This window comes from Mesocricetus auratus, unplaced genomic scaffold (genome assembly GCF_017639785.1).
Source record: "Mesocricetus auratus isolate SY011 unplaced genomic scaffold, BCM_Maur_2.0 Super-Scaffold_15014, whole genome shotgun sequence".
Classification (NCBI taxonomy): domain Eukaryota; kingdom Metazoa; phylum Chordata; class Mammalia; order Rodentia; family Cricetidae; genus Mesocricetus; species Mesocricetus auratus.
Genome location: NW_024429186.1, coordinates 26,973,533 through 26,990,747, shown reverse-complemented (window position 1 = coordinate 26,990,747; position 17,215 = coordinate 26,973,533). Strand labels below are relative to the sequence as shown.

General features: G+C 39.8%; 1 protein-coding gene across 9 annotated transcripts in view; it reads right to left on the bottom strand.

The window, feature by feature from the left end:
* Positions 1-17,215, bottom strand: part of Cep128 (centrosomal protein 128) — a 345,498-nt gene that overhangs the window by 219,535 nt on the left and 108,748 nt on the right. For all 9 annotated transcript variants that reach the window (XM_040742677.1, XM_040742676.1, XM_040742670.1 and 6 more), the window contains 2 exons: positions 12,129-12,479; positions 6,159-6,809 (listed from right to left, as the gene is read on the bottom strand). In XM_040742677.1, the coding sequence (XP_040598611.1) occupies positions 6,159-6,809; positions 12,129-12,479 (1,002 nt within the window). The remainder of the gene's footprint in view (positions 1-6,158; positions 6,810-12,128; positions 12,480-17,215) is intronic.

Below are 17,215 nucleotides of genomic sequence, written 5' to 3'. Positions count from 1 at the left end.
CAACAAATGGCTACAGACAACATTGGAGCATGGAACCCAGGCCTCAGATGAGATACAGGCCATCGCAGCAGATTTTCCAATCAGAGAAAAACCTTTCCTGCTGCAGATGGGAGAACACCACTGCAAATAGAGGGCAGTGGAAAGACCATTCAAGGGGCATGTGGTGAGCACAGAGACAAACCATACACACAAGGAAGGTGGGGCAAATGGGGGCAAGCAGGCTAGAGAGGGCAAATACCTGTTTTCAGAGAGGAAATCAGGTTGGAATCTGAAGGGGAAAAGTTAGGAGTGGAAAAAGGAAGTAGAGAATCCCACTGGGAAGTGTGGGGAGGGGTTCCAGAACTATACCCTGAGTCTTTTTTGTCAATAACACAGGATACTGGGATATACTCATATCCTGTCAAGGAGATTATACTTCCAGCTTTATCATAACTCAAGTCAGAAGAACTAAATGTATGAATGATATTTTTTCTTAAGTTTTATTCTTCATTCATACCTGACATTCCAATGGCAGTTCCTCTCCCTACAGTCCTCCCAGAGCCTCCTGTTTCCCTTGAAGAAAAAGAAGAGGAGCGGACTTCACAGGCTATCAACCAAACGTGGCATAACAGGTTACAATAAAACTGGGCAACCCAACAAGAGGAAGAGGGTCCCAAGAGCAGGCAAGAGTCAGAGACACCCCCACTTACACGGTTAGAAGTCCCACAAAAACATCAATCATAAGGTGTACACAGAGGACCTAGCTTTGACCCACACAGGGTCAGTGTTTGTTGCTTCAGTTTCTGTGAACCCCTAAGAGCCCTGCTTAGTTGATTTTGTGGGCCTTGTTCTCCTGGTGCTCTTGAACCCACTGGGTCCTACAATGCACCTATCTTCTTCAGTTCCCCCAGCTCCACCTAGTGTTTGACTATGGGTCTCCACATCTACTCCCATACCATGCTGGATGATTCCCCTCAGATGGCAATTGGACTAGGCACCCATCTATGAATATAGCAGAATATCACAGAATATCATTAGAAATCATTTCATTGGCCATTTTTTTTGTTGTTGTTGTTGTTGTTGCCAGTCATGTTTGGTTCTATCTGGGGTCTCTGGGCTCTTCAGCTTCTGATTCCTAGTCATCCAGGCAGTGTCAGTCATGGGCTCCCTCTACTGGCATGTGCCACAAGTTGGACTAATAATGGGCTGATCACTCCCACAAGTTCTGGCTCACCATTGTCCCAGCATATCTTACAGGCAAGACAGATTGAACCTCAAAGGTTTTGTGGCTGGGTTGATGCACCAATCCCCCTGCTGAAAGCCTTGTCTGGTTATAGAAGATGGCCAATCTAGCCCTGTATTCCCCATTACTACAAATCTTTTCTAGGGTTGCTCTTGTTCCAGGGGGTTTCCACTACACCAGGATTCTGCATAGACCCCTAATTCCAGTTCTTTCTCCCAGGACTCTCCCCCTCTGTCTCTCCCACCCCCACCTGATCCCTCCTGTTCACATGCCCACCCACCCCTGGTCCACTCACAAAACCTATGCTATTCCCCTTACCCAGGGAGATCCATGCATCCCTTCTTGAGTCCTCATCATTACTTTGCCTCTGTTGGTCTGTGGATTCTAGCATAACTATCCTTTACTTTACAGCTAATGTCTACTTCTGAGTGAGTACATACCATGTTTGTCTATCTGGGTCTGAGTTATCTCACTCAGGATGGTCTTTCCTAGTTCCATAGACTTGCCTACAAATTTCATGTCATTTTTAACATCTGAGTCATACTCCATTGTGTACATGCACATTTTCCTTATCCATTTTTCAGGTGAGGGACATTTATGTTGCTTCCAGTTTTGGGATATTATGAGTACAGCTTAAAAGATCATGGTTGAGCAAGTGTCCTTGTAGTAGGATGGAGCATCCTTTGGATATATGTCTAAGAGTGGTCTAGGTCCTGAAGTAAGTCATTTCCCAATTTTCTGTGTAGTTTAGGTATCAGGGTGAATGTAGCCTCATAAAATGAATTTGGCAATGTTCCTTCTGTTTCTATTTTGTGGAATAATTTGAGAGGATTTGTGTTAGCTCTTCTTTGAAACTGATAGAATTCTGTGCTAAAACTGTCTGGCCCTGGACTCTTTTGACTAGGAGACTTTTAATAACTGTTTCTAGATCCTTGGGGATTATAGGTCTATTTAAATTGTTTATTTGTTCCAGATTTAACTTTGCTAAGTGGTATCTATCAAGAAAATGTCAGTTTCTTTTAGATTTTCCAACTTTGTGGAGTACAGGTTTTTGAAGTATGACCTAATGATTGCCTGGATGTCCTCTGTGTTTATTGTGTCCCATTTTTGTTTCTGATTCTGTTAATTTGGATATTCTCTCTCTATCTTTGTTAGTTGGTTTGTTAGTTGATTTTCTCAAAGAACCAGCTCTTAGTTTCATTAATTTTTTTGTATTGTTCTCTTTGATTCTATTCTGTTGCGATCCATTTGGTGTTCTGTAAACTTCTCGTACCTTTATAGGTATATCTTTCTTTGGGTTAGGAAAATTTTCTTCTCTGATTTTATTAAAAATATTTTCTGGGCCTATCAGGAATTCTTCTCCTTCTTTTATTCCTATTATTCTTGGGTTTGCTTTTTATCCAGGGCGCCAGATTTCCTGAATGTTTTGCATCAGGAAATTTTTAGATCTAACACTTTCTTTGACAGGTGAATCAATTGTTTCTATTATATCTTCTATGTCTAAGATTCTCTCTTTCATCTCTTATATTCTGTTGATGGTGCTTGCATCTGTAGTTCTTATTCACTTAAGTAGATTTTCCATCCCCCAAGATTCCCTCAGTTTGTGTTTTCTTTATTGCTTCTATTTCCATTTTCAGGTATTGAACAGTTTTATTTGTTACCTTCACCTTTTTGTTTGTTTGTTTTTTCTTGGGTATCTTAGGTGTCTTGAAGGGATTTATTCATATCCTCCAATTGTTTATATGTGTTTTCCCAGCTTAATTTGAGGGATTTTGTTCCTGTAGAGATAATCCTGAACCAATACTAACTGCACAAATGATTACTAGTTCTCAGTAAGTAACCTGAAGCTTAACACACAGCCTAATTAACAGTGGTAAGCAGAAGTGATGAGAATGAAGGACACTTGGTTTTCAATGACCCTCAAAACTATAAGCTCCTTGAGAAGAACCATTAGCAAAGGCACTGCCCCATACAACTGACAAAACATTCTATGATCGCCATCATGCAAAGCCCAGCCTTCCTGTGAGATTCACACTACTCCTCCATACCCCTGCCCTTGCTGACAACAGCTCATGGACCAATCACCCTCTTGATGGAGGTTTTGACATATGATGAATTAATCCCTTCATTATAGTACCATACATGTCCACATGTCCACCCATCAAGCTAATCTCAGAATTACTTATTCTATTTCAGATCCTTCAGCCACATTCACAATGGAAACCAACTGGATGACTACTTGGACCTTAACTCTAAAAATCTGCCCTTGAAGAATTTTTAGCTAAATTTAACAAAAAAAAAGAAAGAAACTCTAGAACTGGACCTTTAGCTCCAGCTTCTCTCTTTCATTTACAAGAAATGCTTATTCTTCTACTCTGATTGCATGGCAGTACTCACAAGCCTCCACACTGATCCATAACCAGTCTTCCCAACAAGTGTCAGTCCATTGCTGCTCAACTCTACTTCTCCCAGTTTAACAACTCCTCTAGATTATCCCTATCAGTGAACATCCTCAACAGTATCTTCCAAAGCCTGAAGCCTGCAGAGAAAGAGAGTTTTTGTCAACTGTCGAATGCAGACCACCCTGTCTTAGATCCAGGACCCCTACATTTCCTCGTGGGCCTTTGTTGTAAAATAGAATGGACACATTTTTATTTCTTTTAGTTGATCACATATGACACTAAATATTTTATTTTCATTTTATGTGTAGGGGTGTTCTTCCTGCATGTATTTCTGTGCACCATGGATATGCCTGGACCCCAGGGAGGCTGGAAGAGGACATTGGATCTCTTTGAACTAGAAGTATAGAGTTGTAAGCCACCATGTGGTTCTGGAATTGAATCAAGGTTCTTTGGAAGAACAGCCAGTGTTTTTATTGTTGAGTCACCTCTCCAGCCCCTTGATCATACTTTTCTTCAAATATCCTCCTGGGTTTCCAAGATATCATTTTCTCCTGATTCTCCTCCTGTCCCTCATGTAGTCTCTAAACCTTCGTTCTCAGTTATTTCTTTAAATGTTGGCATTCTGAAGATTTTCTCTCCTCTTTCTACTTGTACAATGTCCTAAATCTTGTGAGAGAACCTAATGCTTATGAGTTCCTGCTTAACTTCATTTTAATTTCAATTTCCCCCCACCTCCTGACACTATATGTACTCAAGAGCTTTATATCTAGTCTTTCATAATTAAGTGTAAGTCCCCCCCACATAAGTAAACACAGTAAGAAACTAGATTTGAAAATTTAAATTAATTAAATAAAATAAATAAAAAAGAAACTAGATTTGCCATTTTTCTCTGGATTCCTGTGCTGTTTGAATATTCTAAGTTCACAAATAGTGACATTATTCACCCACCCACCACACTTATTATCCAGTTGGCTTTGATTCTAAATCTTTCCCAGAAGAGCCAAGTAACAACTCAGGTGGTTGACTACATGGGTTCAAAACATGTCTTTACCATACTCCAGGCATGTTATTATGACTTAACACTTATGTGTCAATTTCCTTGTGAGTGAGAAATCAATGCACACTATTGTCAGGGATGATATATTCAACTATTAGCTCATATAAAGTCCTGATAGTTGAACTGACACAAAGTGCTCAAAAATATTTTCTAATAGTATTATTGTAGTAGTCACTCAATCAGCATGTAATATGAACTCTTCTTCACAATCCTAATTCTAGTTTTATTCATGTCCTCATCATTCTAAAGGGCTATTGTACAATATTTAATAAATAATGTGTTTTGTTTTTTTTTTTAGATTTTCCCCATCTCCCATTTGGGATGTTAGCTTATGTATCACAGTTCCTTATGTAGGAGACAGTACTTTTTTCTTAGCAGCATGCAACAATAGTGCACTGTGGTGTCAGACTACTAGTGAAACCTCACCTATTGGTCTATCCTTCATTCTGATCTGCCACATCAGTTAATGGTCCTAAGATGGGTAATCCCAGAAAGCAAAACAAAACTGGGAAGGAACTTATTATACAGTGTTCTACCTGTGTTAGCTACTCAATAGCATGTTCTCTTAATTTTAAGTACTGCTACAGTAGTACTTGCATTGCAAGAACTTCTGAAGAAAAATGATTGTGAAACTTTAATGATTTCTCTATTTTATTTTATATATTATATATTATAAAATATAGAATTTTATATTATATTTATCTACTCCTTCACCTATTAAACAAATATGTGCAAGGTATAGGAACGATCTGAGGCTCTGATCATACACCTGAAACAAATTCAACTTTTCATGAGTTTCGATCTGACTAAGGGAAATTACAAACATATATAAGGAATATGTAACCTATACCATTAAATATGACAGAGAAAAAGCAAAGCAGGGAGATGGATAAATTTAACACACCTGACAACCATGTGGCATCAATAACTTCTCCACATAGTGACAATGCCAATGTCATTAGACGTTTAAAGCATTTCCACAAATACAAGAAATCTCAATTAGGAATTTGCCCAGGCAGCACTGATTTAAAACAGAAAGAGGAAATCACAGAGGCCTTGGGTTCCCACAACCTATAGGCTGTGTAGCTTTAGTTACGGTATGAATAAGGACTGTGGCTACAGCTTCTGTGGCCTTGACAAGTCTTTGCCTTTGTATTTTAGGAGGGCATAAATGTTGGATGAGGGCACATCTCAGGTCTAGGACTTACTGCCACCTCTACCTTTCCTGAACTCCCAAAATAGCTAAATGTTCTCCTTAAAAGGCTCCTATGCCCCGAAATAGATGCTCCCAGGTGGCTGCTATAACTCATTTCAACCTGGCTGAACAGGCATGAATAAACCTCTTTATTGTTGGTTTTATCTTCCCTGCAATGCTTGGGAATACAGAATGATCTCAAAAAGTTTCTGCTTTATCAACTTCATGAGCCACCGGAAAAAAAGCTATGTTAGTATCGTCAAGATAATTGAGTACAGGTACCTTCAGTGTCCTGATGTGATTCTCGGCTTCACTCTTTTCTTTCTTAAAGTGCTTCATCAGCTCCTGGATATTCTGTTCGTGCTTCATTTTCACACTCTGCAGTGATGACGTGAGATCGTCCAGCTCCCTCTGGTGAACGTCTCGTTCTAGCTTTAACTGTGTGATAATGGTAGCCGTTTCTTCCTCTTTAGACTTCGCCTGGGCCGTCAGTTCAGACAGGTCCTTGAGCACAGCCTTCTTGGCTCTCTCTTCTTCAGCCAGTTTATTAGCGAGATCTGCTCGGATGGCACTCAGGTCCTTGATGGACTCTTGCATCTCAAGAAGTTTGGTTTTGTCCTGGGCCTGGCTCATCTTCAGCTCTGCAATTTCTTCCTCCAGGTGAATTTTTTCGGCTTTGATCTGGCTTTGCATCTTGCTCTGTCTTTTCAATTCACTTTCCAGTCGATGGATGGTGTCCAGGGAATTCTTGACCTCCAGTTCAAGTTCAGCTTGCTGAGACTGAAGGTCACTGAGTTTCTTCTCCTTACAGTGAAGCTCCTCCTCCTGCAGGGCGCGCTTGGTCAAGACATCATTGAGTTCCTTCCTGAGATTCTCTATCTGTTGTAACGCTGCATAAAGCTGGCTTTTCAGTTCATCCTTCTCTTTTAGAATCTAGAGGGGTACAAATGCGAAATGAAAAGAAAAGGTTACTGAGAAATTTACCATAGCCCCTGCAAGTAACAAACTAAAACTTAATACACAAGGAAAAGAAAATTTGACTAGATCATATTTTTCATATTTTAATGAAAAATAATTTTAGGCTAGAAATGGGCTAAGGATACAATCATTACATAGCTATGTAAAATCATATATTATACTAACACACTAATATGAACATGTATTCAAATACCTATTGTCAAAATGTACTAATCCAAATGATCAACTGAACTCCTGGAACCCGGCTGCAAAGAGGACTGATGCGATAAGACAAACATTAAGGTTCAGAGTCTGAAAGAGTTTGAAACAGTTACCTAGACTTTATACAGCTACATAAAAGCTCACACACACACACACACACACACACACACACACACACACAAATAAAGAGGTAAAACTGTAGTCAAGAGTGACAAGGAGACCAAGACAAACAAGGAGAGTTAATAAAGGGTAGGAGGCTATGAGGGAAAATGCATTCAGCACACTATACACATATATATACATAAATGAAAGAAATAAAAGGAAAAAAGGGGGAGTGACTAAGCTGTTGACCTTTGACCAGAGAAAACTCAATTTACTTATCAGTTCAACCATAAATAAGCCCATGGGCTTAAATTTTTTAATCATTTATCTTCAAAGAAAAGAATAATTAATTTACATTATGGCTCAGCACAATGGCTTTCTCTGGATGCTAGAACATGTTCTTGGACTCCCCAGCCTCCAGAACTGTGAGCCCAATAAAATTATATTGTGCATCCCTAGTCTGTGGCCTTCTGTTACAACAGATAATAGCCTCAAATAAGCTGTAATAAAAAAACACAGTTCACAGAAATTAAAGAAAAACACCTTTTTAAGGGAATCATTATATTTAGTTCATTAAAGAAGATGAAAACACCCCGTAAGGATAATGTGACAAGATTCTAAGAGGACACAGCTTAAATACATGGGTCCATACTTGGAAAAGATACCACAGATACCCTAGCCATGAGCCTAGAGGCTTTCAGATAGAAATGAAGGTTGAAGTCTCATGGCAAAGCTCTATCTGGCAGAACATTCTCCTCCTGATGTTGGTTTAAACAGCAAGAATCTTCCTTTTTCTCACAATGCAACAGGTTCCAAAACACAATGACTTTAGTAACAATCCTTTGAATCCTAGGCTCTGCTACTTTACGATTCTCTAGGGATCACCATCTTCCCAGTGTTCCAAAATCATATCAGTTCACATGAGAAAGGACAGCCCAAGTTGGAGAGTTACAGGACACTAGTCAGATCTGGGATTTGCTTCAGTAATACAGATACTGAAAACCAAGTAATATTCATATATTTGCTTCTGGCTAAGAGCTAAGTGTAGTTGGTTGGTTGGTTGGTTGGTTGGTTGGTTTGTTTTTAAGTGAATTCAAGAACTGATGTATGCCAGAAGATTCAGAAACTGAACAAAGAATCATCTGACTTGTAGGAATCCGTAGCTCAAGAAGAATGACTTGAAGATCACTGAAAAATAGGCCAACAGTGAAGTGAGAGACTCTGACATTAATGAGACCATAACAACTCTACACAATGACAACAAGAATCACTTTTATGAAATAGGAGGGAGACAGGTATTGAAAAAAAATAATTGGGGGTGTAGGGAGAGAAGCTGTGAGGAGTAAGAATGAGAAAAGAATGTTCTATCCAGGGGAGCACAAGAATGACATTATCCAAAACTTTGGTAGGAGCAGAAAAAAAGATAGCTCTAGGAAGGCCTCACACCAATGTCCATATCACCATTTTAATTTTACTAAGAGGTTCATAAGGGAGGTTTAATGAAATGCATGTGCTTTCCCAAACTGCATCTCATAGGCTCAAAAAGGAGAACACATTAGCAATGAAATCTTCTTACCTTAAACTATTAAACAGTTCAGGTCTCATGAGACAGGATATAACATCTCAGCAGGGGGAAAATTCACAGATGGAAGAGATGGCAAATGAAGATTCTTAGAGTCAAACACCATCAAGCAAGAAGCTCAATACATAAGCAAGCTGAAAATTCTGCCAACTCAGCGGGAGAAGACAAGAAACGCAGTGAATACTAGCTGTACTAACAACAGTATAGGAAAGTTTCAGGAAAACACACACACACCCACACTGCGACCAAACTCAGATTTCTTTTCTTTTCAAAGCACATTTGATAACCAAAGGTTTCCAATAGCAACTGGAAAGAGAACTGACAAGAGACTACCCTAACTGATAGCCACATCACTGGCTCAATGCACTGCAGTCTGCCTGCGTGTTCATCTGGACATGACTCTGGTGGGTCATGGTCCTGGGCCTTGATCATGTCCTCTCTCTGAAGGGAAGAAAGTGTCCTGGACTTGTTTGCTTTTTTTATGCCATTTTTCTATGATTATATGATTTTAGTTGAAATTACATACCTTTAGCAAGTAAAATGGTTTGGGGTCACGTGACTAAGATTCCATACATAAATATATGTAAGAAGAATAGAATTGGGGATTTGAAGAGAAAAGAAGCATTTAGTTTTTTAACACACTTTTAAGTGAAGCAGAATATAAATTATGTTACAAAGAGAAACAGTCTAGGCATAGAATCATTTTACAAACAGAAAAACTATATCAGTCTACCTCAAGACTCAGCAATTCCACTCTTAAGCATATACCCAAAGGATGCACATTCATACAACAAGGACATCTGTCATAGCAGCATTATTGTAATAGCCAGAACCTGGAAGCAACCTAGATGCCCTTCAACTAAAGAGTGGACAGAGAAAATGTGGTACATTTACACAATGGAGTACTATTCAGCAGAAAATAAAACAATAAAATCTTGATATTCACAGGGAAAATGGATGGAAATAGAATAAACCATCCTGAGTGAAGTAACCCAGTCACAAAAAGACAAACATAGTGAAAAGGATAACCAGCCTACAATCCACACCTCCAGAGAAGCTAGGAAACAAAGAGGACCCTAAGAGAGACATACATGGTCCCCCAGAGAAGGGGAAAGGAACAATATCTCCTGAGCAAATTGGGAGCGTGGGCAGAGGGGAGAGGGAGTTAGGAGAAGGGAAGGAAGACATGAGGGACCAGGAAGATTGAGTCGGGGGAAGAATAGAGAACAGCAAGAAAAGAGATACCTTGATAGAGGGAGCCATTATAAGTTTAGAGAAAAATCTGGCACTAGGGAAATGTCCAGAGATATACTAGGATGACCCCAACTAAGAATCTAAGCAATAGGGGAGAGGCTATCTGAAATGCCCTTCCCCTATAATGAGATTGATGACTACCTTAAATGCCATCCGAGAGCCTTCATCCAGTAGCTTATGGAAACAGAAGCAGAGACCCACAGCTAAACACCGAGCCAAATACCTGCAATCCAGTTGTTAAAGAGGGAGGAGTGACTGAATATGCCCAGTGTGTACTGTACCACTGACCTATGACCCCAGTCCAACATCAGGATGTCATCTTAGTTAAGGAGCCATAGGGACTCTCACTGAAGCTGGAGCTTGGTGTTTTGGCTGATCCCAATAGCCAGGAAGCCCTGAGGATGCACCTGTCTCCTTCCCAGTGATAGGATGACAGATGTGTACCACTGTACCTAGCTTTTACATGGGTTCTCCAGACCCAGTCGCAAGTCCTCATATCTGCAAGTACGAGGCATCATCCTAGCTGCTAGACACTTTTAAGTTTTTCCAAAATTCTTCACTACATATTTGTACATCACAGATTTACTGGACACTTGGAGCCCAGTGAAACACTTCTAATCCTTTCTCCCCTGATTAATCATTGCTTGAATCTCGACATGTCACATTAGTTTTTAAGGTTTTTAAAGGATAAATTACAATGCCTGCTGTGATAATTGTAATCCTACCCTAACTGCAGCAATCACTTTAAAACTACTTCTCTGCTAATCATCAGTAATGATCACTGATAAAAATAATTTTATCAGGAATATTGTGGGAAATGATTGTTTAAAACGTTGTAGTGTCTCGAAAAACCAAAAAAAAAAAAGTTGTAGTATTCTAAAAATTCAACCTAACAAGTACTCAGCACCATAAATTAGGATACTGCCTGGTGACATGGACCCTTCTAAACTCCTTTAGTGAAATAACACCCCCAGAGAGTTCCCAGTCAATCAACTCTGCTCTCTGGCTGCCTTCCCTTACAGGCATGTTCATAGAACCAGCGGCCGGCCAGACTGGCAACAGTGTAATCAAAGTAAAGGAATTTTCTAGGATCAAATCAATTTATATTTGAGCCCAAAAGCTTTAGGACTGCTTTTCCTCCTGACACACAGTTACTGTGTGCCAGAGAGTTAAAAGAAAAAGCACTAGACAGTGAGCATGGGCTTCCGGATCTTAAATGTGTAGAATGCATGCATATTTAAGAGGTAAAGCATCACAGTCATGACATTTGACCCCAAATCAGCACCTGCCATTGTAACTAATGTCAACTGATCCTATAAATATAACTGTCCTGAATTTTCCTTTTCTGATCCTATTGTTACTATTTCCAACTTAACCGAATGATCATTCTGGACTATTTTGAGTTCTTGACAAACCACAAAGCATACATGGTAACCCCAGACCAAGCATGGACAAAAATCTTTGCTTTTTATTCTTTTTAACATCTGTGTTTAGTTCAAACCAAAGATATACTTGAAAATCAACATGGGCGCATTAAATCTACTTAAAGTCACTGATTGTTCAAGAGACAAGATAACGTGAATACATAGCAAGATTAGCACAAGGCTTTGTGTCGCTATGAGGACAGCATAAAATAGTCATAAGGAGCCCTGTGATCTGAAGGCACTGCTCTGACAGTGCCATTGTCAATGTCACCCATTTAGATCAGCCTCTTACAACTTACAGTGACTGAATAACGTGTTAGTCATTACTACAGTGTTAACACTTTCCTTTCTATCCTGGCCTGCCATCAAAATACTGGAAAACATATGCCGTAGAGAGAGAGCCGCAATGCTGGGGAAGACTGAGTGACTTTTCCTCTGGAAAGTTAGAAGATTGAAAAATAATTCAAATTAGGGAAGTCATCAGCTAAACTGAGAGAGAAGGTAGAAGAGGCCTCAACTCGGAAAAGCCACCAAATATTGAAATATTTTAGAACATCTGGAAAATCTAAACACTAAATAATGTTTTGCCTTCAACTAGACAATATTTTTGGCTTTTTGTTCAAGGGTGCCATGGTAGGTGCAGACATAGCATGGTCCTCCAGTGTCTGCTCACAGGATGAATGAACAAAGGGTTAGGAACCTGCCTCATACCTGGCTGTTCTTGTCTGTCAGCTGGTCAAGGGTCTCTGCTTGTTTATCCAGTGCCCGCTCCAGCTTCTTATGCTTCAGTTTCCACTGGCGGATGGAGTCCTGGGCCTTCATCTTCAGGTCTTCCCTCCTCTTCTCGGCCTCGTCTCGCAGGGCCTCTGACCTCTGGAACTCACTAAGGTAGTGCTCTGCCTGCTTGGTCGCATCCTCTGCGTGGTGACTCAGCTCTGAGATCTGCAGGTCAGAGCGCTTACGATCGGCCTCACAGGTCTCAAAGTGATTCTGGATCTCTTTAAGTTGATCCAACATCTGCAATTGCTGTTTTTCCTTGTTTGCCAAGTCACGTGTTAGAGTCTGGAATTAACCACATGGAACATTACGATTAAATTCTTGTCAAGGTTGGGTGCGTAGCAAGAAAACCAAGACACTCTCCTGTCACTAAGGCAAAAGCCATTACCACCCGATTCCATTCACAATCTAGAATGTATGATTCATTTCTGTGTATTTAAAAGTCAAATTAACTGGGGGTAAACTGCTGCCTCTCTTTCGCACTATATCTTTCTAATTGTCACAAAATTAGAAGGCAGTGCTGAGAAAAAGGTTATTTTAGTAGAAGCATACCTACTGCTTTGTTCATCTGAAGTAAAGTCAGTGACTTCTAATGTGTCAGATTATTAGAAAACTGTTAGAAGCAATTATGTGGCATTTCACTTTCTGGCAGCACATGAAACTTATTATAATAAAACAGTAAATCAGTAATAATAACATGACATTGATAACAGAAGCACCATATTGGTAACTCTGTGTTGAAAAGTTCCTTTCAAAGATTCCCTGTAAAGTGGCCTCAGTTATTTCCAGCTACAGTGATGTAAATATAAGTCTAAACAGTTCTCCCATGCTGTTAAGAACTATTGCAGTATACAGTTTTAAATAAACTTAAATTTATTCAGAACATTTCTTTCATCAAGGAAAGTATCTAGCTTTTCTCAAACAGGGTAAGGTGGGTAACTTTTACATTTGAAAGCGTACACTAAATCATGGTAAATAATATTCAATATGAGGGTAATTAAATATTGAATGCAAAATGAAGCTCGCAGTACTAGGATTGGCTTAATCTAATTGAGTTGTTGGCCAAAGGGGTCCCATGGGAATACCAAACAATGCAGACTGTTGCTAAGACTACCAGTTGTTCTCCATAAACTGACAGCAAAATGTCATTGCTGAAGACAACAACTACATGGAAAGGTTTGAGCTGATGCCTATGCAGAGACTTCACTCCTACCTGCTGCAATCTTTGGTACTGGACTGTACTCTGCATGCTAATAAAAGAGAAACCTAAACACCAGTCTAGCCACAAATCCATTGATCTACAATGAAGTCTGGCCTGCGAGATAAACTAGGGCAATAGTGGCACAAAGCTTGTGTAAATAACCAACCAATTTCTGATCTAATTTAAGGCCCATCCTATAAGATGAAACCCATGTCTGACACTGCTTGATTGACCAAGAACCTGAGACTAGATAAACCGGGGACCTAAAGTAAAACCAAACACTACTGTTCTATAGATAGATAGATAGATAGATAGATAGATAGATAGATAGATAGATAGATAGACAGACAGATAGATAGATGATACATACATTTAGCAGTGAAATGACTTCTAATGATAGTCTACTATACTCATAGTTCAGTGCCTTGCTCAGCCATCATCAGAGAAGCTTCTTTCTGAAATAAATGGGAATAAATACAGAGACCCACAGCCAGACATAATGTGTGGTCACAGACTTTGGAACACTCAGCCTTAAATATGAGTCTCTATCAAATCCTAACCCTCAGGGCTCAGAAACCCTGTAGAAGAAGAGACAGAGTGTAAGAGCCAGAGGAGATACAGAACATCAAGAAAACAAACCTTTCTAAATCAACATAAGTAAAGGTCTTACGAATTCACAGAAACTGAGACAGCATGTACGGGCCTGCACAAGTCTGCACCAAGTCCTCTGTGTATATGTTACAGTTTCTAGTTTAGTGTTTTTATAAGTTCCTAAGTGTGCAAACAAGTGGGTCTCTAATTCTTGTGCCTTCTCTTGGGCTGTTTTCCTTGTTTGTTTTATCCAATTCCAATGTGTTAGTTTTTGCTTTATCTCATTATATTTTATTTTATTTTATTTATCAGTCTGTTTTCTAATGAGAGATAAAAAGGGGAAGTTTCCAGATGGGAGTGTAGTTGGGGAGGAACTGGGAGGAATAGAGAGAAGAGAAACCATAATTAGGATATATTATATAAGAAAAAGAAAACTTTTTTCAATATAAGTGAAAAGTCAGTTTGACTTTTATAACAAAAATTCCTTTTTGAACAAATATCCATGCCCTGAAAAAAAGGTTATTTTCAGAGCAACAGGTTTGCATTTGCTCAGTTCGCCAAGTTCAAGGCAGCCTGGAAGACATGAGTCACTCCTTTGTCCGCCCAAATCAAATAGTAAACTGAGAACTGTGCACTTGTTTGCATGGAAAATTCTAAGCTGAGATCAGAAAACTCTAGTGATTGTGGTTTGCCATTTGCCCTTATTCTAAAAGCTTTACGAATATTCTAGAAATCAACATCATAAATGAGCATCAACCACATGATTCCACCTTTGACAACAACAGCAAAAGTAAACTTGATGTTTCCTTCTTGTCTCTTTTGGCAATTACAACTACCCTGTATCAGACACCTGGTTTCTAGATACAGTGTAAATACCAAAGAAACCGACAATTTAGTTGGGAAGGTATTCACAACCAACCCCCCAAATCACATTCAACAACAGTGAAAGCTGAACCAGGACACAGAACTGTCTACAAGTCTGTATCCTTCAGTCAGGGCTCCATGCTGTTTCGTTTTGGTGGCAGGCAACCAAGACTTGCTACTTCAAAACTTGTCCAAGGTCACACATTCCGTATGTGAAAGACAGGCACTAGACATAGTCTGATTTCAGGGTCCCTGTTTGCAACCTGGTCCTCAAAGGACCCTAAATCCAATACATCTTTAGTTACCAATCACACAGTTCCATCTTCATGTAGAATTGTCCTCTTTAAGGCAAAGTCTTCCCTGGGTAGATGCTAACTACCAATTTACCCAATTCCTCAACTCCCTTCCTGCTTGCTATACTCGATCAATGTCAAGGATAGGACCTCTCCACCTGGCATCCTTTGTGTGAGCTTTCAAACCTGGGTTCCTAACCTCCGTATTCTTTAACTTTAATCATTTTCTTGCTGACATCTCAAACTCTTTCTAAATTGTTCATCAACAAAATCATCAGCTATGGATGAACTAGGGAGTTTCCTAATCGCTACCACAAACTCTGAATCTCATAAGGTGGGGGGGGGGTGGATCACACAGGCTTAACAGTCAATTCAATCACAAATCCAATTTATACAATGGTCGTTCCAAATTACCTCATTTGAAACTCGACCATCTTTCACCCACTTTTGACATGCAACCCAGATCTTCCTTCATAGGCTAAATTGAGGCAGTCAAGGTAGGACACTAACAAAACAATCTACCTGTACAATTCTGAACCTTACCAATGAACAATCTCTATTCTTCTCTGACCTCTGTAGGACTCTGTCATCAGTATACAAATAAGCCAAGAATGCTATTTCCTAGCGGTAACTTCTACTCTGAAGACCTCTATATATTTAGAAGATAGAGAATTGTCTCAGCCCCTGCAGCATATCACTTCCTGGCATTTATTCCCTGTTTAAATGTTATCAAAGGAGAAAGTCAAAAAACACCAAAACCCCCACCTAACTAAGAATTCCCTCTCATACAATATCAAAACATTATTGGATCTTCCGACTAAGCCTAAAACTTTACATAACCCAATTCCATTTCTATTGTCATTCTTCAAGGGGGAGGAAATATTGATATGTACTTATGTTAAAGACCTCAGGTGTGATGGGATCTCAAAGCATATAGAGGACTCAATATATTTAAGTCAGACTTATGCCAGGCATTGGTGGATTAAATTCAGTAAGATGAAGGGATACCAAGAAAAATCAGCAAAGGAAAAGGGAATGGAGGCTGAAGCCCACAGAAAATAAGAGTGAGTATTCAGTTCTCTCTCCCAGTGGAGTTAGATGTGAAATGCACAATCCCTCTAGCAGTGAATTAACAATACTTGTAAATGTCATCAATTAGGAAACTCATTAAAAGCTTCAACTATGGGATTTAACTATGGGATGGTCCCATAAGCACCATATGCCTAACAGATATCAAAACTCAAACTCTAACACACACACAAAAAAATCGAAACCAAACATTCAGCATAAACCACATTATTTACACTGTTTAAGCAAAGTAAATAGTAGTAAGGGTCGCACAGGTTTGACTTCAAATCCCAGCTCTGGGACTCTGTGGCCTGAAAGGAGCAGCTTACTCTCCTTGAACCAAAGCTATTCAATTTACAAAATAAGTCAAAAAATATCAGCCTCTCAGAAGAGTCACAGCCCACACAAGATCTCAAAAGCACACGAAGAGTGTGTGGCACATTTTAGGGACTTAAGAATGAACACACTAGAGAGAGTAGGACATGGAGGAACAGGAAGGTCAACTGGGGGGGGTAAGATAAGGGGAAGAGGGAATCATAGGTTAGAAGACAGATCAGGCACCATTGTGACCTCTAGTGATCTAAACGGATGACACCAACTGGCAAGCTAAGAAATAGTGTAGAGACCACCTCGAATGCCTATTCATGATAGTGAACTTGATGTCTATAACCATCCTGGAGCCTTCATCCAGTGACTAATGGAAGCAGAGGCAAACACCCACAGTTAAATACTGAACAGAACCCAAGGAACCCAGTGACAGAGAGAGAGGAGCGATGAGCAAATTGGCAAAGAATGGGCTGGGAAAACCAGCAGAGAGAGCTGATCGGAACAGGGGAGAGCTCTTGAACCCCAGACCGACAGCTGGGAGGCCAGCATGGGACCGATCCAGACCCCCTGAATGTGAGAGTCAATGAGGAGGCCTGGGCTACCTATGGGGTTCTGAGCAGTGGATCAGTGTTTATCCCTCAAATACTAACAGACATCGTGTGTCCATAACACAAAGA